Genomic DNA, 26,745 nt, shown 5'->3' on the forward strand with positions numbered 1-26,745 from the left:
AATTTATAGCTATGAGTACAACAATATGCTGAAAACCGTATGGCTTGTGGGGAATCACAAAACCTGGACACCCCTGACTAACCTGGATTGGATCCTGGCAAAGAAAGAGAGCATTCGTATAAACACTAGTAAGGCCCAAATAAGGCCTGGAATTTAGTTAATCATAATGAATTATTGTCAGTTTTTTAGTTTTGGCAAGTGTACAATTGAAATTTAAGAATGTTAATGATCGGAGAAGGGTGAGGGGCATATGAGAACTTTGTACTACTTTTTCTGTAAATCTAAAACTATTCCAAATTTTAAAAGTTCATTTGGTTTGATTGTTATGAACTCAAGCCAAAGGATTTTGAAGTTCATGAAAAATTCATATTCCTACTAACGGGTATGTGCGCACACACTGAGGTGAGGCCTTTATTTACCATAACCTAAGGCACAGATTGTGGTTTAAAAAATCAGATCCAGGACCTGTGATGAGAGTAACACAATTTAAAAGAAGGATAGAATTAGTTATTAATTAGAATAAATGGGTCAATTAGGTTGAATAAATAAGGGTTCTTAACCCACAGCTTATCTCCTAAAGTCAAGGCCCTGGATGGATATCCTTGAACTGATGAGATTTCCTTGATTCTGTGAAACAACGTGGGTGATCTGCTCCCCCACAGCCAGGCAGGACAGTGGCCTCTGCTTGCCTGAAGACCATGCAGAAATCTCACCTAAGGAAGGTGTCTTCTACAATGGTTTTTTTTTCTTCTCACAGAACCCCTTCAGTGTTTCTACAGAACTAATAACTCGAGTGGAATCGAGTTTCATCAAGCATATCAGGTGAAGCACCATGCCTGTTTTGGAAGATGGGTTATATATCTACTGGCAGGGTTATATATACTGCAGAGAAGCACACACATGCAGGAAGTGCATGGCTGGGGGAAGTGGTCTGAAGAGAAAACACCTTAAATGACCAGAGAAACCTTAAAGAGATCAAATTCAATTTAAATTGTTAAAATTATTTCCTGTCATCAGGAAGTCAAGGTTTAAAGAGGTTGTATTAAGCTAGATGCCAGGGACTCACTCCTGTTAATCCTGAGATCTGAGGATCACAGTTTGAAGCCAGCCCATATAGGAAAGTCCCTGAAACTCTTACCTCCAATTAATCACAGAAAAAAAAAAAACAATTGGAAATGGAACTGTGGTTCAGGTGGTAGAGTGCTACCCTTTAGCACAAAAGGAGCTCAGTGACAGCACCCAGGCCCAGAGCATAAGCCCCAGGACTGTTAAAAAAAAAAAAAGGAGGCTGTGTTAAGAGAAGTTGAAAGTCTTCATACTCTAGTTGGTATGTTGCCAGTGGTAGATCAACAAGTGAGGTATCAACAAGTAATTTATGTATCCTGCAGGAGCTAGCTCTAGTAACTATAAAAACATAGTTAATTGGAGGAACTCACTGAAAATAGAGTGCACACACAACTGGCTAAATGCTGATATATGCACATGCTTGCCATAGAGAACAGAAGCTTAGGACTTAAGTGAAGTACTTATGCGAAGTACTAATGGCTCACTCCTGTAATCTTAGCTACTTAGGAGGCTGGGATCTTCTGAGGATCCTAGTTCAAACCCAGCCTGGGCAGGAAAGTCTATGAGACTCTTGTCTCCAATCAACTACTCTGAAAATTCTGGAAATGGTGCTGTGGCTGAAGTGCTAGAGTACTAGCCTTGAGCAAAAGCAGCTAAGGGACAGCACCCAGGCCCAAAGTTCAAGCTCTAAGACAAGCGAAAGAAAGAAAGAAAAAGAAAGAAAGAAAGAAAAAGAAAGAAAGAAAGAAAAAGAAAGAAAGACAGAAAGAAAGATGAAAGATGAAAGAAAGAAAGAAAGAAAGAAGGAAAGAAAGCCAGAAAGGAAGAGAGAGAGAAAGAGAGAGAAAGAAAGAAAGGAAGGAAGGAAGGAAGGAAGGAAGGAAGGAAGGAAGAGAGAGAAAGGGAGAAAGAGAAAGGAAGGAAGGAAGGAAGGAAGGAAGGAAGGTAGGTAGGAAAGAAATGTGAATGTTTTCTGAAAGTGATGCAACCCTCTATGCTCAATATAAACTCAGAAATGTCTCCTCTTCTAAGAGCTGTAATGCCTCCTAAAATGCCTGGTATGTTCATCAACATGCACAGTGAAAATTGATGTCAGATTATATTCCCAAACCATTTAAATATTATTCCATTGTTTAATATTTTCAAGTAACTATCTGGTGTCTGATGTGGAAAATTACAATTTCTTAGCTTGTTCATTAGGGCTTCTCTGTATTCTTCCCTTTAGTTAACTTGTTTTCCATTCTAACACTGAGGCTTCAAACTAAACAAGCCCATCTTGCAAGTCTCCAAATATATCTAGAACATCCTAGGGTTTTATCCTGGATATGCTTTTTTGAAAACTAGCTTCTTCACCTGCAAATGCTTCCTTCCCATCTGTGCATCTAACTTAAAAGTATAAAATTTACCATTCAGAATTAGTTCATTGCATGTGTTCTCTTCTACAATATCAACTCCCTGTACTAAGGTTGGCTTAGTAAGTAATTCTTAAAACTTAAAACATTTAAAAATCAGAAGCTTGACAGGCTGATGCCTGCAAGCCTCATTATTGGGGAGTAAGAGATTTAAAGAATGGGGGTTAGAAGTCAGCTTAGGAAAAAAGCTAGACTTCATCTCAATAAATAAGCCCAGCTAAGTGGCAGAAGTAGAACTGTTAGAAGCTGGTAGGCAAAAAGAGATTGTATTTGATTTTAAAAAAAACTTAAAAGGGGTGAGGTGTGCCTGGAGTAGTAGAGTGCTTATCTAGCAAGTGCTAGGACCTGACTTCAAATCCCAATACTGGGGGAACCTTCCCCCAACCCCAACCAACCAACCAACCAACCAAGAAACCAGTAAGTTATTCTGGGGCCTTCACTTCAACATGGCTGATATTCACCAGTAGCTGACAGCTTTAGATATATATGTTGTTCAACTCAATGTCAGGGTTTAAGTCAAAAACTAAAATAATAAATAAATAAATAAATAAATAAATAAATAAATAAATTAAAAAAACAAAAAAAACTATTTAAAGCCTGGTGCTGGTGGTTCACATCTGTAATCTTAACTACTTAGGTAGCTGAGAACAGGAGGATTCCAGTTTGAGGCCAGCCTGAGCAGAAAAGATTCAGAAGACATCTTTTCTCAATCCATAAATGGGCACAGTTGCCAGTGTTTGTCATTCCAAGCCACATGAGAGGCTGAGATTGGTGTCATGCTAGGCTAGCAGAAAAGTCTATCAGATTCTCCCAATAGAAGAAGCTGGTAATCCCAGCAACTAAGAAAGCCTAATGTGGATGGTGGCTCAAGAAAGTGCCCAATGTAGCCGGGCGCCAGTGGCTCACACCTGTCATCCTAGCTACTCATGAGGCTGAGGTCTGAGGATCGCGGTTCAAAGCCAGAGCAGGCAGGAAAGTCCGTGAGACTCTTATCTCCAATAAACCACTAGAAAACTGGAAGTGGCTTTGTGGATCAAGTGGTAGAGTGCTCGCCTTAGCTGAAGAGCTGAGGGACAGCGTCCAGGCCCAGAGTTCAAGCCCCACAACCGACAAAAAAAAAAAAAAGAAGGGCGGCAGCTAACCTAGTAATTAGTTATAGCCTAGAAGAGAATAAGTAGATGCTATGGGAAAAAAAAAATGTTAAGACGGGATGGAGCACGTGTGGGTGGGAAGGGAGCTTGCACTTTTGTACTCATTTACATCCCTGACTGGATCCCATGGAATCTGGGCTTACAACGCATAGCAACATCTGCATGTCACCTATGTTACATGCTGCCCTGTGGGAGACAATGTGTGCCTTCCGTTCCTGTCCTTCCCAAGTCAGCACAGTGTTTCCCCTCACAACAGTGCTTTTGCTGGTTAGGTGGAGACCAGCATCTCCTGCACTTTTCTCCAGGGTTGGGGGGGGTGGCTTCGAACCACGATCTTCGGATCTCAGCCTCCTGATCAGCTAGATGACAAGGCAGAAAACTAGGCCCGGCTCCTCCTGTCGTTCTTATGGAGGACAGCAGTGGGATGACAACAGCGACGAGTCTGCAGAGAGAGCCACAGCGGCGCGTAGCTGGGCACCGAGCAAGGCGCAGCCCGCCGAGCGCCCCGAGGGAGGCCGATCTCCCGCCGATTCTCAAACCCACCCAGTTGCAGGGAGGCAGCTCCGTCTCCAGGGCGACGGGACAATGACGCGAAATGCATCCTGGGAGAAGACTTGCCATTCGGATGGGTGTCAGAGGGTGAAGAGACAGCGGCTACCACCATCGGCGGCCCCCGAGAGAAGAGTCTCAGGAGACTGCGCCCCCTGCCGCGCCGCCGCCAGCGCTGCAGTTTCCGGGCCTCTAGTGGCTTCCAGGTCTAGGAGAGGCAACTTCCGGGCCCGAAGGTCCTCCGTTCTATAGCTCGCCGGGGTCCTAGCGGTGGATATAGGTGGCCGCAGCAGGCGCCTGACGCCTGAGGACATGCAGTTCGGGGTTGCGGCGTCCTCCCGGAGGATGGCAGCGACAACTGCGTTGGAGAGAGCTTGAGGAGAGTCGGAGCTCTCCGTGGCAGGGGAGCTGGGGCAGATCGTGCGGGCGGATGGAGGCCGGGGAGCCGTCTCAGCAGGCACGAGCTGGGCAGCTCGTGGGCGGAAGTGCGGGTTCGGCAGCCCGATCCCAGCCGTCAAGGAAGCCACGGCGGGCCGCCTGGCGGGAAGCAGCTGCCGAGCCGTCTCCAGACCTCAGCCAGCGGGGCCCGGGCGCCGGCGAGATGCCTCTGTTCAACAACAACCCGTTCGAGCAAGACGTGGGTGAGTGCGGGGCGCGCTCCGGCGCTGCTGCTTGTCCGCCTGGAAAGTGGGCGGCGACGACTGGGCTGAGCGCGAAGGGGCGGTGCCGCCGCCGGGACGCCGGGCACCCGCTCGGCTCCGGGTCGGTGGCCGGGGTCGGGGAGCGGCGGTCGCGGAGGACCCCGCCGGCTGCTCGCCGGAGCTCGGGGACTCTGGCCTAGCACCCGGATGGGGGCAGAACCTGTGGTTCGCAGAGGATGTAATCCTTGCGGAGTTGACGGCACCGACTTCCCCTTCCTTCCAAAGCCGGTTGATCCCACCCCTCGTCTCCCTCCCACCCCTTCCCCTGACGTCGCAGCCTGGGGGACCCTGCCACCGAGGGTGGGCACCGTTTAGGGCCGCCCAAAGCTGGAGACCCCGACCCCACTTGCACACGGAGCAGTGCGAACTTCCTTCTTGCTGCTTTACACTCCAGCCGGGCAGGGCAGCGTCAGGATTTATTCACAATCATGGAAGTGCTACGAAATGGAAATGTTCTTCCCTAGAGAAAAGGAAAACGCTAGAATATCCAGACAGTACAGAACAAGGAATAATGTACCGGGGGGGGGGGAGTCAAATAGCATCGGTCTTAGAAACTGTATGATAATAAAAAATGATAATAATAATAATAATGCAATATGGGCGGAATAGAAATACTTGGGGCATTAGATTTGCAGTAAAGGCTACTAAGACATTTTAGTAGCACTGGTTAGTAGAACCCTGGGAAGGTTTTTTTAAAGTACGGTACATCTTACCCACCTGTTTGGTAGTTGCAAAGTCTTAAGGAAGAGTCTAGAAATTGTCCTATTTTTTATGTTTTGTAATCTCAAAATAAATTATGTTCAAAAGCTACCTGTTAGTCTTATATATGTAAATGTTTGTAGTATTCACCTTCAAGTATGTGTTTCTCCTGTTACATTTAAATTTTTCTTGGTGGGCAAATAACATGACTGGCAGGAGTCAAGGAAACTTCATGCTGTGGCTGTCTCTGCTCTAGGAACAAGTATTTCGTTCTGTCTTATTACAGGACCCTTTTAAGACTTTTTGGTAACAGTCTCACCTAGTAGCTGAGGCTGACCTTCGACTTTTGATCTCCTTGCCTCAGGCTCCAGTGTGCTAGGATTCCAAGTCTGGACCACCACACCAGGCTTTTGCCCTTTCTCTTGATATTGTAAAGGCTTGTGTTTTGTTGTATTGAAATGTTACAGAAGAGGCAAAACAGAGTAAGACTCAGATTATTCAGAAATGAATAACTTTCTTGGAAAACCCACTGTTTTCTGATGGAAAACTTGTCTGGTAGAAGTAGAATCGCTCTGCCTGAAATAGACCTGCCTGGGTGGCTCCTACAGCCCTGAAACCAGAGTTTAGTACTACTGTAGTAAAAGGAGCAGATAGTTAACAATTCAGGGAGGAGGCAGTACTAGCATTTAAACTCAGGGCCTTGTGCTTGCTAGGCAAAGGCTAAACTACTTGAGTCACACCCTTGGTCCTTTTTAATTTAGTTATTTTTCAGCCAATAAGTCACTTTTTTTTTTGGCCCAAAGACCAGCTTTAAAATATCCTCCTCCTATTTATACCTTTGTATAGATGGGAATATAAGCATGTGCCACCATAATGGCTTGTTGGTTGAGATGCATTCTTGCATACTTTTCTGGCTAGCCTGATTTCTGCCTTCCAAGTAGCTAGGATAACAGGCCTGTGTTACCACAACCAGTATTTGAAGTAAGGATTTGAACTTAGGACCAGATGCTTGCTATTTAGGGAGTCATCCACATGAGACATTCCTTCAGCTCCTTTTCTTTCTTTCCTTTGTTTTTGTCTTGTTCTTGGGGCTTGAACTCAAGGCTTGGGCACTGTCCCTGAGCTCTTTTAGCTAAAGGGTAGCCCTCTGCCACTTCTGGTTTTCTGGTGGTTAAGAATCTCACAGGTTTTCCTCCCAGGCTGGCTTTGAAACACAGATTCTCTGTTCTTAGCCTTCTAAGTAGCTAGGATTACAGATGTGAGCCACTAGTGCTGGGCTAGATTATTTTCTTGATGGAGCTCTTTTTATACCTGAGCCAGCCTGGACTTTGTTCCTTCTATTTGTGCTTCCCTTTGTTGCTAGGATGACAGGCATGTGCTACCATGCTCAGACATTGGTTGAGATGGAATCTCAAACTTTTATACCTGGACTGGCCTTGACTCTCAATCTTTCTATCTCCAGCACCATAGGTAAATGACAGTTTTGCCACTACACCCATCTGGCCACAAATTTAATGAATATATTTTGAAGTATTTTTTAAAAAGCGAAATATTTTGAGTGCAAGACACAACATAAACTTCCATTCCTCCTAGCTAACTCTTTCAGTTCCTAATATTTGGACATACTTTTAAGAAGAGAACACTTGTAAGGTCGGTGAAATACAGTTGAATTTATTTCCAGCAAGTTGATTCCATTTTATCTTCCTTTTTTACATAAGAATTTGATGTATAGATATTCCACACATCTATATGTGTGTGATGGGGGGAGGTGGGGTTCTGCCTGTTTGCCATAAAAGTATCTTTCTTTTTTGTCACCTCTTTTTGCCAGAGTTATTCATGTTGACTTAGTGATGTTTTGGCTACATGAAAGTCCATCATATTATATCACATTTTTATCCAATCACTTAATTATGGACATGCTTATATTGTAGTTTGGAAGTAAGGAAAAAAAATATAGGGAAAACACTTGAAGATATAGGCACAGACAAAAACTTTAGGACTGTCATAGTTCGGAATAAGAGTGGGAATTGACAAATGAGATTGCATCATATTAAAATAAGCTTATTCATGGCAAACAATTACTAGAGTCAAAATATAAGCCACAGATGGGAGAAATCTTTGCCAGCTCTTATTCAGAGGACTAATATCTAGAATACATAATGAGCTCAAAAGTTAAACATCAAAAGAATGAATAAACCAAGTAAAAAATAGGCCTATAAATCGAATAGACAGTTCTTTTTTTAAAAAAATATTTTTTATTGAGATTAAGTGATTACATAAATTTCACAAATTCCACAGTATTGTGGGATAGTGACAGTTAAGGTCACAAACACATTTTAGCCTTTACAAGGCAAATTGAATAGACAGTTCTTAAAAGAAGTACAAATGCTAAATGCACTAAGAAATGTTCAGTTTCCTTAGCCATAAAGGAAGTGCACAGTGACTCGTAGATTCCATGTCACCTCCCTCATAATGGTTGTCATCAAGAAAGCAAATGCTGGTATGATACAAATATGGGGGAATGAGGGCCCTGGAATGGGAGTCTTATACAGTGTTTTGGGGAGTGGAAATCAGTATGGAAGTGCTTTACAAAACTAAAAATATAATTACCCTATGATCTTGTTACATAACTCTTGGGTGTATATCTGAAGGAATGTATTCAGCCTACAATAGAGATATGTGCACACTCATGTTTAGAATAGCATTATTTACAATAATCAAGCTATGAAATCAGCCTGCATTGCCCATTAGCTAATCAATTGATAAAGAAAATTTAGATGCCAATAGATGCCACACTTGTAATCTTAGATAATCAAGGAAGTTGAGGCTCAATCATTTGAAGCTAATCTGGACAGAAAAGTATGAGATTGTTACACTAGCTAAGTGCTGGGCATGGCTCAAAAGGTAGAGTACCAACAGTGAGCAGGAAAGCCAATGAGACTGCAAGGCCTTAAGTTCAAGCTTCTAGCCCAATGAGACTGCAAGGCCATGAGATCAAACTTCTGTTCTGGCCACCTATGCATGTGTACACATGCATGCATGTGTGTGCGCACACTTACAAATAATGACCACTAAAATTGTTTAAAACGGGAAAAAAGAAAAAGAATAACAGAGGGAATGAATTTGATCAAAGTACATTGTGTGCATGTATGGAAATATCCTTTTATATAATCAATGTAGTCTAATAAAGATTGTTCCACAGCTCTTTAAAAGAAAACCAAGGCCAATGACTTTTTTATAGTGAATATATAATGCAGTACAATAATAGTGTTGTTAGGTGGACTTGTCTCTAGCACTGTTTTTTAAAAAAAATGTAAGCCTGGGCTGGGAAGGTTGCTCAGTGGTAGAGTGCTTGCCTTGCATGCTTGAGGCCCTGGGTTCAATTCCTCAGTACCACATAAGCAAAAAAAGCTGGAAGTGGCTGTGGCCCAAGTGGTAGAGTGCTAACCTTGAGCTGAAGAGCTGAGGGACAGCGCCCAGGCCCCACGACCGACCGAAACACACACACACACACACACACACACACACACACACACACACACACACACACACACACACACACACACACACACACACACACACACACACACACACACACACACACACACACACACACACACACACACACTCACACAAAAACCAAACGTAAGCCCTTAGAGGTGTTTTTTAGTATATAGACTTTGTATACAGATATATAGTATACTGGTCAAACTCTGATTAATGAACAGTTGATGGTCTGACCATCCATTACCTACATATTGAAATAAAGCTTAAGGATATTATCATATTGCTTTTTCCTTCCTTGGCTGGCTGGTCTCCTTCCCTTCTTCCCTCTCTCCATTCCCTTTTTTTCTTTCTTCCTTCCCTTGGATTGAACTTAGGGTCTCAAACATGCTAAGTAAGAACTCTTTCCATTATGGTGCATCCCTAACCCTCTTTTTGGCTTTCTGTCCTCAAATATGACCTTCTTTCTTCATTTGATTTTTCTTCCTTTTTTTTCCTCCCCATTTTTTTCTTTTTCTTTTTTAGAAATGAAGTCTCTTGGAATCTTTGCACTCAAGGATCCTGCTTCACACTGTCAAGTAGCTGGGACTATAGGCATGAGCCACTGACAGAGTTTCATCTCTTACTCCACTTACAATTTTTCTTTTCTCTCTCTCTCTCTCTCTCTTTCTTTCTTTCTTTTTTTTGAGACAAAGTCCTATTATATAACCCTAGCTGGTCTTAAACTTGTGCTCCTCCTGCTTCATCTTCTCAAATGCTGGGGTTATAGGTGTATACCAACATTCCCAGATAATTTGTTTTTCAGATATTGTCTTGTGCTTTTGCCAGAGTTAGGCTCTGGGATTATAGGCAAACACTGGCTTGTTTTTTGAGGTTGGGTCTTGCTAATTTTTTTACCCAGTCTAGCCTCAAACTTTTCTCTAGTTTCTGCCTTTCTAGTAACAAAGGATAAAAAATTAGTGAATAATTTTATTGGATCTAAAAATTCATAGCTTTTTTTTTCTTGGTGAGTAGGTAGTTCCATAGGAAGCACTTGTTTATGAATTTTCATTCTCAAAATGAGGATTTTAGTGGATTAAAAGGGATATTTTATTCTTACTTGGAAAGGCTTCTTTTGCCTTTCTATATCATAAGGTAAATTAATATTCTCTTGTAAAAGCTGCACTTTTAGCATGTACAACATTTTGATTTTCCTAGTAATTGGAGACTAAAGGGGAAAGTTTTTTTTTTTTGGGGGGGGGGCCTGAACTCTGGGCCTGAGCGCTGTCCCTCAGCTCTTCAGCTCAAGGCTAGCACTCTACCACTTGAGCCACAGCACCGCTTCTGGCTTTTTTCTTTTTTCTTATTTGGTGCTGAAGAATCGAACCTAGGGCCTCAGGCATGCAAGGCAAGCGCTCTACCACTGAGCCATCTTCCCAGCCCAAAAAGGGGAAAGTTTTTTAAAAAATACATTATCATCATTTTAAGCTCCGCTCCATTACCTGAGAATGAATAAGTGTATTTGATGTAGGATTGAAGGTCAGTGTGTCAGAAAATGGAGTGGTTCATTACTCCCTGAAAATTATTGGCATTTTGAAGTGATCATCTTCTGTTTTAGCTCATATTATTTCAGTTGGATACCAGAAGTTTATTAGTACATGATAGTGTAGTTTTAGGTTTTTATTTTGTTTTTCAGCATTAGAATTTGAATTCAGGGCATTTTACTTGCTCAGCTCATTGGCTTGGCTACTCTACCACTTAAGTAATACCTCTAGCCTGTAAAAAAAAATTGGTTTATATTAGTTATATGGGAGAACTTCACTGTTAGGTCTCCATACATGTTACAGCTGAATTCCAACCAACTTAATCTTTCACATTTCCTTCTAAGAAATAATGTCCCCAACAGGTTTCTTTGTTTTCTTTTCTTTTTTTCTTTATTGGTTGTGGAGGCTTGAAAACAGTGTTTGGGCACTGTCCCTGAGCTCTTTTGCTCAAGGCTAGCGCTCTAACACTTCACTTCTGATTTTCTGGTGGTTAATTAGAGATAAGAATCTCTGGACTTTTCTTGGTCAGGCTGGCTTCGAATTGTAATTCTTAGATTTCAGCCTCCTGAGTAGCTAGGATTACAGTCATGAGCTACAAGTGCCCAGCCTTTGTTACATTTTCATTGTTACAAATAATGTATTTTAATAATATTTAGCCCTTTTATTCTTCTCCACTTCCAGCCTAGCTTTTTGCTGGTTATTTTGGAGTCTACTGAACTTTTTTCCCTATTGACCTTGAATTGTGATTTTTTTCTGGGTCTCAGCCTCCTGAGCATCTAGGAATATAGATATGAGCCACCAGCACTTGGCAAGGTGGTTATTTCAGAGTTTCTTTAGACATTCAGGTAGGTATCTTACTGTGGTTTTATTTATTTTTTTGGGTCCGATCGTGGGGCCTGAACTCTGGGTATGGGCCTGTCCCTCAGCTCTTCAGCTCAAGGTTAGCACTCTACCACTTGAGCCACAGTGCCACTTAGCTTTTTTTTTTTTCCTGCTTATGTGGTGCTGAGGAATCGAACTCAGGGCCTCATGCATGCAAGGCAAGTGCTCTACAACTGAGCCACCTTCCCAGGCCTGTGGTTTTAATATGTATTAACTGATGAGTATTGATGTTGGGCAGGTTATCATATATTTGTTTGCTAAATGAATATTTTTTCCCCAAAGCATCTATTCAGTCTTTGGTCATGTTTATTTTTGGATTTGAGCATGTTGATGCATGTCAATAAGTCCAGTACTTGGAAGGCTGAGGCTGGAGGCTGAAGAGTTCAAGGCCACTTTGGTGTACATGTTCACACCCTATGTAAGGTAAAAGCTAATAAGGCCAGGCACAGATAGCTTATATCCATAATCCTAGCTACTAAGATCTGAGGATTGCAGTTTGAAACCAAGCTGGGCCGAAAAGTCAATGAGATTCTTAACTCCTGTTAGTCACCAAAAAGCCAGAAGTGGAGCTCAAATGGTAGCTAGTTAGCCTTGAGTTGAAAAAGCTCAGGGACAGCACCCAGACCTGAATTCAAGCCAGAACCAGCACATATATGCATGGGGCACACACACACACACACACACACACACAGACACACACACCCCTACACACACACACACACCCCTACACACACACACACACACCTAAGAAAGAGAAGGGGGGCAATAATAATGTTTTCTCCCCCTTGTTTGCTTAACCCTCCCAATCCTTAGTCCTTGTAAGAAATGGTGGTAACGTGAACGATGAAAAAGTGTGGCAGTCACTGCTCCATATTCTACCAGAGCAGGAAGTTTCAGCACTTTAAAGATGTACATATATAGAAGAACTGAATTAACTTGTTGGGAAGAGTTAGTTTGGCAATTTTGAACAAAAATGGCACTCATAACCAAACTGCCAGATTGAAATCTATTTGTTATTTACTAGCTGTCTAGCCTTGTTCTGGTTGCTTTTCTGTTTCTCCCTTTCTGTAGCTATAAAATGAGGATCCATCCTTCATCTGGCTGAGGAGTAAGTGCTTTAGCATATATAAAATGGCCAGAAGCTGTTACTTAATTGCTACTGTCTGTTACTGAGTATTCAAAACGAGGTGGATTTCCTTTTCTGAAGGTGTGTTCAACATATTTTAAGGTAGTACCTTTCCCAGAGTAGACTAAAGAATTCCATCAGTAGAAATTTACCAACACAAAGGAGGCATGATGGATCTCAGCTACTTGAGAAGAGGAGATAGGATTGTGCTTTGAGGCAAAAAGTTACCACAACATTATCACAAAGAACAAACCAGGTATTTTGTGCACACCTGCAATCCCCTCTCTAGTCAGAGGTAGGAGGAGATTTACAGATAGCAACCGTTGCAGGATTGCAACAGTATTGGAAGGCAGGGCCTTTAGGAAGTATTTCCAGCATAAGGCTTGCCTCCTGTAAAAGGGGGATGGTGGTACCTTGCTCATGGGCTTCCCAGCCTCTAGAGCTTTAGGAAACAAGTTTCTACTCTTTATAAATGTCGTAACAACACAAAATGTATGAAGACAAAGATCTAAGCATTATTTTAGTCATGCCCCAATACACATGTCCTTTAGTCATAATAAAGCTTATGTTGCCTACTTCCATTCTGAGATTTTAATTTTAAATTCTAGAAGACCATTACTCCTAAGGTGTGATCTTTTGGGGGTTCCAAAAGTCTGCTCTTGCTGCCATAGCAAAATGCTAGAGAGTGGCTTTCATAGCAGACATTTATTTTCTCACAGTTCAGGGTGCTGTAGGGTTAATGTCTGGTGAGAAATCTGTTCTTGCTTGCAGACAGCCAAGTTTTTAGCTTTCTAATAGCTCTTCTTAAAAGGACATTAATTTTGTGGCGTCAGGACCCCATTTATATGACCTCCTTTAGCTTCCCGAATGGTCCCATCTGCAAACTGAATCAGCTTGGAATTCACATTGTGAATTTTGGGAGGGACACAAACATTTAATCTTTTAACAGGTAAGATGACCCCAGTACTGCAAGCACTGTGTAACTTAGCCCTTGACCAAGGACCTGTGGTGAATCCCTGTGCATAGAAGTCTGTTTTCTGTCTTTATCTGTTGGCTTCTCTCCCTGGGCTAGGCTTGGGCTAGCATTTCCAGGCAGAAAGCTGGGATCATCAGGAGTCTCACTTCCTATTTCTTTTCCTTTGAAGAAAAGGGCTTCCTTTTACTTGTTTCCTGAAAACAGTTGCCTCATTTGTTTTGTTTTATAGTTGGTTTTGGTAGAATAGCAAGTTTGACACCAGATACTTTGTTATGCATGGAAGCATAAGACCAGTTATAAGCTTTCCAAACATAGAAGGAATTTTAAAGATTGCTTGCTGAAATTCTTTTTTTGGTCGGTAGTGGGGCCTGAACTCTGGGCCTGGGCGCTGTCCCTCAGCCCTTCATGCTTGCTGAAATTCTTATTCTGAGACTGGGACTTGAACTTGGCACTTGCTGCTTTGTTCACTGGCTGGCGCTTTACCTCCAAACCCTGAAATTCTTACATAGTTAAAGATGTTTGTTACTAGTAGAGCCTATTTTACTTCAAGTTTTATGGAGACTTGCATTCTTTGTAGAACTGTTTTTTGAACATAATGGACTTTTTAGAGGAGAACCTTTTTGTTCCTTGTAGGTACTGATGGAATGATTCTTAGGATATTGTTAGAATCTTTCTCAACTATTTCTCTGTGTATTTAAGGCTCTCTATATACAGTAATCAAAGCCTGGGATAAAATGTTATGATTTACACCCACCAAAGCCCTGGCAATTTAGCATTTAAGGCCCCAGGCGGGCTCTCATAGCTCTCTCCCTCTCTATGTATTTGACAATGGATAATATAAGATACAGCTCCCAACACTGGGCAGAGTGACATGCTATAAAAGAATGGTTTCTTAATTATAATATTTAAAATTTTCCAGGAGTTTAAAATACTCCTAAGTACATAATTTAGCTGTTATTTAGTTCGTTTGAAACCTGAAGTCCTCTTTGGCAGGCCATTATAAAGTCTTGAGATTTTTTTTTTTAATACTTTTTAAAAGAGTAATTGTGACTCCTATATTTATACAAACTAAACTAGGCTTGATGGAGTACTAGCTTGATGGAGTATTCAGATCAGGATTTTTCCATTTTCTATGAAAAACCAAGTAGCTATATTCTTTTTCTGTAATTTTAAGATTGTTGGCTTTTGGTGATACCATCATAGACTTCCTATTTTATTGTATCACATGACTAAAATAGAATAACATAATCAAAAACTGAGTTGTAGCAGAACATAAGGAGGTTATTAAGATGGTTCAAAATCAGAGAAAGAATTGTACCCATTTACATAGGTATTCTTGAAATTTGATAATTGATTATTAGTTTTTCAGATTAGCAAGGAAAGGGTAGATTCTTAAATTTTGTAACCATTAATAAAAACTTCCTAAAAATATTTTATATTCCTGACTCACACCATATATGAGGTCCCTGGTATGCTAAATGATGCTCAGCTATATTAAATATATACATTTAAAAAGGAAGTAATATATTTGGAAAAAGAGAATGATTAATTTTCAATATTAAACTAGTCAACATTAAATTACTGAGTTAGTCAATACTAAAATTTTCAGTAGTAATTGGAACACTATGTGGTCTGATACTATGAAAACTAAAGAATGGTCAGATTCCAGTGGCTCACCCCTATAATCTTAGTTACAGGAGGCTGAGATCTGAGAATTGTTAAAATAGCCCATAAGACTCCTACCTCAAATTAACCACCAAAATGCTGAAAGTAAAACTGTGGCTTACATGGTAGAGTGCTCGCTTTGAGCACAAAGCTCAGGGACAGTGCCCAGTTTGTGAGTTCAAGCTCCAGCCCCAGCACAAGGGAAGGAAGAGAGGGAAGGAAGGAGGAAGAAGGAAGGTTGCTCATGGCTGTAATCCCAGTTACTTGGGAGGTGGCAGTGGGAAGGATTGTGGTCTGAGGCTGGCCTGAGCAAAAGAAAGCCAGAAGCCATCTCAGAAAAAAAGATGATTATAGTAGCACACACCTTCATCACAGCTACACAGAATAGAAGATTGAAGTTCAGACCTTTCCTGACAAAAAATATTTGCCTGAATTTAAAAAATAATTAAAGCAAATGGGTTGTGGGTGTGGCTCAAGTGATACAGTTCTTTCCTGGCAAGTACCTGGCCCTGATTTCAAGCCCCAGTATGAAAGGTAGATAGATACAGTGGATTCTATTAGAGTAAAAACAAGCGAAACCTCATAAGCAAAGAGAAAAGATAGCTATGAAGCCAGCAAATTACACGTATTACGTTTGATTTACTCTTCACACTCAGAATATAAAGCTAGTCACTTAGGAATATTAGAAAGCCTTTCCCTCACTCTGAGGCCTTGCCTTCCCCCTTTCTCCTAGTTGAACTTCCAAAGGCAGTGTCATTCTCCAGTAACAACTGTTGTTGCCTTTTGTTGTCACATGGTGCTGCTGTTGAAGCTTGATCTTTGGCCTTTTGGTTGTGAGCTCCACAATGAAGCTCAGGCTAGTGTGGAATTGTATGCAGATTACACATATGTAAATACATATATACCTATATTTATGTGAACACACATATAATCAAACTGACCAAATTATATAGGAATGAGATTCCTTTTCGAACAATTAACAGTTTAACAAAATTAGTATTAGGAAGCTGAAACAAGTGTCAGGGCTAAAAGGAGAGGGGGAGACAAATGGAAAGAGGAATGGTGTGTAGATGGCAGTCATAATACTAAGGGATATATGTGAAAAAGCAAGTAGGAAACTTGATGAGCCTGGTTGGGGAAGGGTTAGATAAGAAGGAGAAAATAAATGATGAAGGGGTAACACTGGTCAAAATGCATTGTATGTATAAAAGGACATGTTAAATTGAAACCCCCTTGTATAATTATTCAAAGATAAAAAAGAATTGTGTACAGAATTCATGGGGCCATACTGGGCATTATAGTTAGAGGTTTTTGTTTTTGTTTTTAAATACATTTAGAAACGTTCCTGTTGCTTAGAAACCTTCCTGTTGTTTTCCATAGTAAAACCATTGCACCTGAATAATAGGATATGAATGAGAAAAACAGTATCATTACTCATTTATTAGACAGATATTTATTGATATCTATTATGTGCCTTACTTAGATCCTATTTATACATTATACCTATGAACCAAAACTTCTGCCAATAAATAAAGCTTATCTTCATTCTAAGACAATAAATGAGGTAGATGATATGTACAGAATGACCTATGTATGAAATCCTGCCCTTTTTGTTGCCTTTTCTTTTAAAAAAATTATTTTAACAATTTCACTGCGTAGACCAGGCTGTCCTCAAATTCATAATTCTCCTGTCTCAGGCTCTTAAATGTTAGGACTACAAGCATGTGCAACAACATTCAGTGAAACCCACACTCCACAAATCTCACCCTATTTTAGTGTTAATATTTCATCAACAATACCCCTAACAAAGAAAAAAGACTGAACACTTGATGTATTTTAAAGCATAGTTTATTGATAACTTCTTTTTTGTGTGTGTGTCAGTCTTGGGGCTTGAACTCTGGGCCTGGACACTGTCCCTGAGCTCTTCAGCTCAAGGCTAGTGCTCTACCACTTAAGCCACAGCACCACTTCTTGTTTTCTGGTGGTTAATTGGAGGTAAGCGTCTCACAGGCTTTCCTGCCTGGGCTGGTTTTGAACCTTGATCCTCAGATCTCAGCCTCCTGAGTAGCTAGGATTATAGGCGTGAGCCACCGGCACCCAGCTTTATTGATAACTTCTAACCAGCTTGTGTGGAGACTTTGTGTCCCCCTTGTCACTCACACGTGTGCACGTGCACACACACACATGCGCACACACACACACACGTCATGTATTAGCAGCTGTTAAAATTCTATTTATGAACATAAAGAAATAGAGTACATTTCATGTGATCACTGTATTCGTGGGTAATTAATACTTCTTCTCTACCTTTGAGTTTTCCTTCTGAGAAGACAGTTCCACACTACTACTTTGTCCCTTTTCCTCTTTTATTCACTTCATCACTGGTGTAATGATTTACCTAACTAGTAAAGTTAATTAACCAAACTTTTGCCCTTATTCCATGTAAGACTAGCTAGTCTTTCCCATGCTATTGAGTGGTTTTTCATTTGATGCTCGTGGGTAAGTTGTGCAGGGAGAGGCCTGCCTCTGTTTAGTGCTAAGCATGCACATGTCTGGGGTTCCCAATAGCAAGCCAATTTGGCCAGTATACCTCAAGCTCCCAGTAAGAAGCTGATATTTTCTTCTTTGTTTCATGGCTTGTTCATAACTTGGCTATTGGAATGATTGGACACCTTGGACGCTTCATACCATGAACCTATTTTATAGATTAAAAATCTTTAAAAATTGGACTGGGAATGTGGCTTAGTGGTAGAGTACTTGCCTTGCATGCATGAAGCCCTGGGTTCAATTCCTCAGTACCACATACACAGAAAAAGCTGAAAGGGGTACTGTGGCTTAAGTGGTAGAGTGTGATATCTTGAGCAAAAGAAGCTCAAGGCCAGTACTGGCAAAAACAAAACAAAACAAAAATCCATAAAAATATTTTATAGATAGACTTTTTTTTCATGTACCTATGTAGAAAAAGGTCTGAAAAGATACACATCATAGTTGTAAGAGGGACTGGTAAAATTAGGTTTCTTTTTTCTCTGCTCCTTGAAAATTCACATTAGGTATGTAATGAAGAAATAACCATTTTAGTCCTTTAACAAATATGGTCAGGTCTGAATTTCTAGAAGAATTAGCCTTATTTGTATAACAAAAGTATCTGGACCTAAGTAGACTTGTTTTTACCTGGATAGTTTGGTATTTAGGTACAGAACTTACAGTAGGCAAAATACATTACTTTTCTAAAATCTGTGGTTTATAATTTCATCATGTATTTCAAACTAACATTAGACAATTTGCCTCTCTTTTCTTTCTCTTATTTTTCATTTTCCTCATGGGGAGTAAGCTGGGGCTTTGTACATACTAGCCCAAGTGCTCTACCACAGAGCTACATCCTCAGTTTTTGAGACAGTCTCACCATGTAGCTCAAGTTGTCCTTGAACTCTGTGTAGCCTGTGGTGGCCTCAAACTCACAATATTCTTTCTTCTGTTTCCTGAGTGCTGGACGTACTGTGCTTGGTAATGGTTTGTTTATTTATCTATAACTGTACTGACACTTGAACACAAGGCTTTATGCTCTTGTTCAACGTTTTTACTGAGAACTGTCACCCTGCCATTTGAGCCATACCTCCAGTTCTGCTATTTGCTGGTTAATTGAAGATAAGAATCTCTGGTTTGTCTGTTTTGACTGACTTGGATCTTCTATCTTCAGGTCTCAGCCTCCTAAGTAGCTAGGATTATAGATGTGAGCCGCTGGCATCTGGCATGTTATTTGTCTTTTGTTGAAAATTATAGCTGTCCTCAAACCTGATTTCTCTTAATGCCTTTTAAAAATAATTCCTTGTCAAATGTAAAGGAAACTACTGTATTCCTACTATCTTTCCTGCTTATCACCTGTCATATATGCTTATCATCTGTCTTATATACTTTGTTAAATTTGAAATGATAGGATACATTAATTAAAAAGAAATCGACATAAAAACTTCTCTACCTCTCTCATTTTCTTCCCACTAGGATGACACCCAGGCCTCAGATGCGCTAGCCAAATGCTCTTTCACTGGCCTGTGCTGCCAGCCGACTGTTTTCTTTTTCCCTTTTTCTTATTTCTCTGCTTTTGTGCAACAAGCTCTCCAACATAGCCCAGACTGCCTCCATTGGCAATTCTCTTGCCTCTTTTTCTCTAGTGCAGGGATTATAGTAAAAAGCCACTATTCATGGCCCTCATATAGTATTTAAAGTTTTACTTAAAAAAATGTTTAATACTTTATACTATGAGGGAAAAAAGTGTTTGCCTTCAAATTGAATTTTATATAGGTTAATACAACCTAGCCATGCTGGCACACACCTGTAATGCTAGCACTTTAGAGGCTGAGGCATTGTGAGGGTAACTAGGCTACATAGTGAGACCTTGTCTCAAAAAAAAAGCATGATAATACTTTAAAAATATTTTGCTATTTAATATTTGTGGCCACAAAGAGACTTTTGATATTAAAGAACTTCTGGAATGGCGCTGAGTGGCTCACACCTTTATCCTAGCTACTCAGGAAGCTGAGATCTGAGGTTGTAAATTAAAGTCATCCCAGGCAGGAATGTCCGAGAGACTCTCATCTCCAATTAACCACCAGAAAAACCAGCAATGAAGCTGTGGCTGAAGTGTTAAGAGTGCTAGTGTTGAATACAAAAGCTCAGTCAGGGTCACGACCCAGGCCCTGAGTTCAAGTCCCAGAACCAGCACAAACAAAAAGAATTTCTGGATACACATTGTACAAGTAGAAAACAATACCCATAATGAGTCTTCCACCTCTGGTTTAATGTTTGCCAATCTTTTTGTTGTTGTTGTTGATCATGGAGCCTGAACTCTGGGTTTGGCCCTGTTCCTCAGCTCAAGGCTAGCGCTCTACCACTTGAGCCACAGTGTCACTTCCAGCTTTATGTGGTGCTGAGGAATCGAACCCAGGGCCTCATGCATGCAAGGCAAGCACTCTACAACTGAGCCACCTTCCCAGCCAATGTTTACCATTCTTAAACATGTTTAATTTTTTTCTTTTCTTTTCTTTTGCCAATCCTGAGTCTTGAACTCAGGGCCTGGGCCTGTTTTTGTTTTTTTTTTTTTACTTTGAGCTAGTGTTCTGCCACTTAAGCCACAGCTCCACCTCTGACTTTTTGCTGGTTAATTGGTTGTAAGGGTCTCACAGATTTTCCTGCCTGGACTGACTTTGAACCATGATCCTCAGAATCTCAGCTTCCTGAGTAGGTAGGATTACAGGCAAGAGCCACTGGCACCTAGCATGTTTAATGTTTTTACTAAATATTACTAAATAATAAATACTATGTATTACTAAAGAACATATATTCTGTGGAAGGGCATACTAGTGTTCCAAATTTAGGACCTTGTGCTTGCTATACAACTGTTCTACCACTCGAGTTATGCTTCCAGCTCTTTTTGCTTTTAGTCAGGGCTGTGCCTCCCCAGTACCCCCCAGGGTTAAGATCTGAGGATCAAAATTCAGAGTCAGCTGGAGCAGAAAATCCATGAGACAGTTATTTGCAATTAACTAGCAAACAGCCAGCAGTAGAAGTGTGGCTCAAGTGGTAGAGCTTTAGCCTAGAGTGAAGAGATATGCAAGAGTATGAGACCCTGAGTTCAAGCCCCAGTGTTAACACAAAAAAAGGAAAAACTTATACATGGATGTTCATAGCAGAGAGGTATTCTTTATATTAGCCAAAAAGGGAGACTGGATGAAGTGATGGAGGATAAATATGATTAAAGTACAATATATGAATGTATAAAAAAGAGAATAATGAAGTCAGGTGCCTTGGTTCAGGCGTGTAATTTTAGCTGTTACAGAGATGGAGATTAAGAGTGTCACAATTTGAGGCCAGTGCAGGCAAAAAGAAGTTCATGGGACTATGTCTCAACCAATGGTTGGGTCTTGTGGTATATGTTTTTATCTCAGCTAAGGGGAAGACAATGGCTGGGCTCACTGGCACACACCTGTCAGTCACACCCAGTGATTCAAAGAATATTCAAAGCAGAAGAATTATAGTCCAGACCTACCTGGGCAAAAAGCAATACCTTACTTCAAAAATAACCAAGGCAAAAAAGGGGCTAGAGGGTGGCTTGCTATCAGGCTCCAGACTCTGACTTAAATCTCAGTATTGTCCCCCACCCCCACCAAAAAAAAAAAAAAAAAGAAGAAAATCCATTAAAAATTGTAAAAATGGCAGGAGATTAAGAGAGAGTAACGGGGGTTGAATATGACCAAAGTATAAAAGGAAGTCAAATGGTCATAAACTTACAAATAGATGAATATATTGTATATATACTCAGTGGAATGCTGGCAGTAAAATAAATGAATTTGAAAACATTATGTTAAATAACAAGCCAGTTACAAAAATCTATACTGTATGATTCTGTTTATATGAAAAGGCCACATAGGTAAATGTGATAAAGGGGAGAGTGGGCAGTGAGTGCCCGTGAGTACAAGTCTCTTGTGAGGATGATAAAATGTTTAAAAATTAGGATGGATGGATAGATGGGTGGGTGGGTGGGAGGGAGATAGATACAGATACAGATAAAGTTGTTTTTGTGGTATTGGAGTTTGAATTTAGGGCCTCACACTTTCTCAGTGTGCTTCTTTGCACTGCTAGTGCTCTACTACTTGAGCCATACCTCCAGTCCTGCTTTTGGCTGGTTATTTTAGAGATGAATTATTACAGACTTTTCTGCCCAGGCTGGCTTCAAACCTTCTCAGAAACTACAGTTATAGACATAAGCCACTGTTGTCGGCCCTTTATTGGTGTTTTAGTATTTAGAAGACATATTTATATGTCTTTTGTATATGTTAATATGTTTTACAGAAAAAGCTACAAATGAGTACAACACCACAGAAGATTGGAGTCTTATTATGGATATATGTGACAAAGTTGGAAGCACTCCTAATGGGTAAGATGCTCAGTGAATGTCTAGTAGCGTGGTTTCCCTGTTTCCTTATGTGATAAAACTTTGAAAGGAAGTTGATACGCTAAAGTTTTTTTTTTGTTTGTTTGTGTATATGTGTTTTACTGTTTTATTTTTTGAAGTAGTCTTGCTATGGACCTTAGGTTGGCCTCAAACTCATGATTCTCCTTCCTCACATTCGCATGTGCTAGGATTACAAGTGTGCACCACCATATCTGGCAAGATGTTAGTTTTCAATGTATAATAACTAAATTATTATTTAAACTACTTATTATTTCATTTTGGGAGGTAGAAGTAAAGAGATCCAGTAGGCCAGTTACGTGAGTACCTTATCCTGAGAGAACAAATGGAAAACCTGCTCCATACTTTAATAGTCTTGACTCACAGAGCTGCATATTAACCATGAATAGATTAGCTATTTGAGGAATTTGCTTATGGCTTACACATGTATGAGAATCTGCTGTAACAATAGGTAATGTGAGCAGTGATTATAAAGATGAGTGATTTTGAAGTGGCAGTAGCGGTGAACTGGTCTGCTTCTACTCTGACATATACACAAGGTTTCTCACAGTACATGCATTCATGTTTTAAGGGAGCCTTTGTTACATACCTTGCTACTGGTTTTTCAAGATAGTATTTATTGTCTGAAGATATCAAAAAAATTCCTATGATACAGTTCTTCATATTGATTTCTAAAATTATTTGTCTTTTGATGTAGGAATAAGTAATATTTTAAAGAATTGTTTTAAGATGTAGGACTCTATGAATGAAAGATTGTGTAAAATTATTTTATAAACTATTAACTATAACCAAGTAGTGTCTAGGATTTTATCTTTAAAGGTGTTTGATTATATTTTTAGCATTTTGAGTTTAAATTCTCAAAATATACTTCTTTTTTTTTTTAAGAGCAAAAGATTGCCTAAAAGCCATAATGAAAAGGGTAAATCATAAAGTTCCTCATGTTGCACTACAGGCACTAACTGTGAGTACAAGTTATGTTATTTTATCCAAATTTAGTTCTTTCTGTTTTTATTGGCATGTATTAATTGTACAAAGGAGTTTCCTTATGTTTTCACACACCAAATTCTTCCTTCTTATTGACCCAATTTTTAATTAAAAGAACATTTATTTTAATAAGACTGTCAACATTTGTGCATTAATTTTTATTTTAATTAATAGCTTCTTGGGGCTTGTGTGGCAAACTGTGGAAAGATATTTCATTTAGAAGTATGTTCCCGTGATTTTGCAACAGAAGTACGTGCTGTGATAAAAAATAAGGTAAATTTTTAAAGAAAGTGAATTTTTAAATCATTAAAAATATGCATAATTTTAATTATACATAATAACAGAGTTGTATTATAAATGAAATCCTTTTTAAATAAATTGAAATGAAGCTTCTTATTCCAGAATTTGATTTTTAATGAGTATTGCACCAAAACATATGTAAGAGCTAAAGCTATTGAAGTCTAGGTAGTAGTCTGCTTTATTCTTAACCATACTTGAACATAGATTCTCTTCCTGTTTTAGAAGCTAGGGAATGTTTTCTAAGCTCATGTAGCAAGTATGTGGTATAGTTGAGATTCAGATTTAGTTTTCTGACTGTAACTACCATTCTCTACTGGCTTCTAATAGATTTGGTAAGCATAGAACAGAGAGGAAGGGACCTTCATGACGTTGCTACTGATATCTTTGATAGTCTCATGCTTTTAGTAAAGTTGATATCAAAATCAGTTGACTATTAGGACTGTTAAGTAAAATAGAGGACAGAATCTGTGAATATAAAAGATAGTGATTATGTAAGACTGAAGTTGGTGTTCTGAAAGGCTACTTTTATAAGAAGCAACTATTTTTAGGTGTATATAGGCATGTATCCATTTCTCATGCAGGAATCATTGATATTCATATAATTAAAGACCGTTTTGGTGGTAATTCTATTAAATAATGAACTACATTTTGGGTTTTTTGTCCCCATTTTTAAGGCTCATCCTAAAGTATGCGAAAAGCTGAAGTCTTTAATGGTAGAATGGTCAGAAGAATTTCAGAAGGACCCTCAGTTTAGTCTAATAGCTGCAACTATTAAATCTATGAAGGAAGAAGGAATTACTTTTCCTCCAGCAGGTTCTCAGGTGAGAGATTCATTCAGACCATGGTTGGACCCATACTTTTTATTTGGACACACACACGCACGCACACATGCACACGCACACCATGGGTTTTCGACCAAATACTGCCAAAAAGTAAATAAATTTAAAAAATCGAAAGACATTCCCAAAACAAAAATTATGTGCTGAATCCTACTGAAGAGATTGAAATCAGGATTGGGGCTTGAAGCCAGCCCAGGGAGAAGAGTCCATAAGACTCTTAGCTCCAAATTAATCACCAAAAAGCTGGAAGTGAAGCTGTGGCTCAGTGATAGAGCACTAGCCTTGAACAAAAAGCTCCTCTGCCTGTGTGCATTGCACAGTTCAGTTGATACAGAGAAGTTCTAAGTTGTTTGAAACATTGTGTGATCTGTCATTTCCCTGCTCTTAATTTTGTGATAATTAGCCTCCCAAAAGTGAGGTAAAAGTTACACTAATCCTCCTACACCAAAAGTGTGCTTAATCTAATTGCTAAAGTGAAATTTTTAGATGTGTTGAAAGGCAACATGTTTTTGCGGAGCTTGGGTGGTGTTAATGAGAAAGTGAGTCAAAATCCAGTAGTTGAAAATAAGGCCTTGCTTTTGGAAGACAGTGTCAGTGGTTACAACAGTAAAGTTTACCTCAGTTTTGTAGCCTACTCTAAGCAGTTTGAAGTTATGGACACTTATAATTCCTGATGTGTTAGATAAATCTGAGTAATTTTAGAGTACTGAACCCTGAGCATTTATAGTTTTTCCTCAGCAGCAGACTTTTTGGAACTATATACCCAAGGGTCTATTGTAGTATCTTACATTAGTAGACATTTTGATTTTTGAGTGTTTTTCTTTGACAAATCAAATCATTGAAAAGTAACTCAGATGTAAAATGTATTTTAATGTTACTCTTTGTCTGGAATTATGTAAAAGGTTTACATGTATAAGACAGCTCTTACGTTGAAGAATCTTATGGTAAATTTGAATGGTAGCCATATAAATGTAAGATAAAACTAATTTGAATTGAAAGTTTCAGTGGATGAAGGGTACATACTAGATGTATCTATCCATCTAGTATTAAAGAAAGGGAACTACAAATTGAGATGGTGAGGAAGTGAAGAGGAAGAATTTTGAAACAATATATTTCATGAGGTAGAATGGAGTAAGGAGGTGATGGAAGAAAGGGAAGAGTAACATGAAGAATTATTTGTTGGAGAGGCTCTCTTGGGTTTTTGCTCTGTTTTCTGTTCTTCAGTTACTGTTGTGATAGGGAAAGCAAAAGAAAGCTAGTACTGTATATTCTTTTATTTTAGACTACAGACTAAAGACACAAAGGGTTTTATAGTAGTCCAGGTCTAAAAATACAAGGAAGAGTTTTGGGAGTAAAGTCCCATAAGTAATAAAACAAAAACTGCTCTGTCTTTTCTGCATATCATTTTCAAAAATCCATGTTACAAAATTGGAAGATGGTTCAGAGCGCTGGGCACATATGCTAGGTATCTAAGTCATGTCTTACCTATTTTATTTAAGCATGACCTTTTCTTAGTCCTCTGCTATGCTTGAAAAGCCAACACTATCCAACCCAATGCATACTAGAGGAGTACTTCAAATGGCTCTCTGTCCTTTGTCTACTCCCCTTCAGTAGTTCCTCTTGACTTTGGGCTGGCACTTCTACAGACATGTGTGCTAATAGCAATAGGGCATCTTTCAGAATAAGAGACCCTGGATAGTAGAGATCAGGCAGTGAAATCAGTAAAATTATAAGTATTCATTCTCTAAGTATTTCAGTACATTCTATGTGCCAGGTTCTATGTCAGATATGTACAATTTGTAACATAAGCCGATTCATGACTTTGAACATTTATATTGTTTTCTTGAAAACACTTTTTGGGAGGAGGTTGTGTTACTAGGTTTGAACTCAGGGCCTGTACTTACTAGGCAAATGCTCTACTGCTGGAGCCTTGGTTGCTGTTTTATTTTAATATTAAAAAGTAACTACTTAAAATCATAAAGAACTTCTAAGTGGAATTCACTTATCAAAGTGTTTTTAAATTAGCATCAGAAAGTAATTATAGTGCTTATGTTTTCCTTGAAAGGATGGTTGTGTTCATTTTATTCATACATTGCAGACTTTATCAGCCACTGCCAAGAATGGTACATCATCAAGCAAAAACAAAGAAGATGAAGACATAGCTAAAGGTAAGGAATGAAACATGTATAATTTGGTAGCACTTAAAATATCCTCACCAGAAGTTTATTGAAATTGTAATAAACTTGTATGTACATTAGTTCTGCCTCAGTTCCAAAAACTAATAGAGTCTTAAAGTCAGGAAAACAAATGACATGAGATGAACTTAATTCATTTTCCTTTTGTATGATATATATTTTATGCCCTACTTTGGGAGAGACTACATTTTACCTTTTCTTTAATGC

At 39.5% G+C, this 26,745-nt stretch overlaps 1 protein-coding gene across 2 annotated transcripts in view; it reads left to right on the plus strand.

Moving 5' to 3' along the window:
* The first annotated feature begins 4,444 nt into the window (after nucleotides 1–4,444).
* Stam2 (signal transducing adaptor molecule 2) overlaps nucleotides 4,445–26,745 on the plus strand; it is a 46,621-nt gene continuing 24,320 nt past the window's right edge. Inside the window, exons 1-6 of one of the 2 annotated variants that reach the window (XM_070023271.1) lie at nucleotides 4,445–4,818; nucleotides 22,100–22,184; nucleotides 23,106–23,181; nucleotides 23,379–23,477; nucleotides 24,179–24,325; nucleotides 26,442–26,511. In XM_070023271.1, the coding sequence (XP_069879372.1) occupies nucleotides 4,608–4,818; nucleotides 22,100–22,184; nucleotides 23,106–23,181; nucleotides 23,379–23,477; nucleotides 24,179–24,325; nucleotides 26,442–26,511 (688 nt within the window). In that variant the 5' untranslated portion in view covers nucleotides 4,445–4,607. The remainder of the gene's footprint in view (nucleotides 4,819–22,099; nucleotides 22,185–23,105; nucleotides 23,182–23,378; nucleotides 23,478–24,178; nucleotides 24,326–26,441; nucleotides 26,512–26,745) is intronic. The other variant, XM_070023270.1, reaches the window with a different exon arrangement.

This window comes from Dipodomys merriami, unplaced genomic scaffold (assembly GCF_024711535.1).
Source record: "Dipodomys merriami isolate MVZ:Mamm:240054 unplaced genomic scaffold, mDipMer1.0.p SCAF_1, whole genome shotgun sequence".
Lineage (NCBI taxonomy): Eukaryota > Metazoa > Chordata > Mammalia > Rodentia > Heteromyidae > Dipodomys > Dipodomys merriami.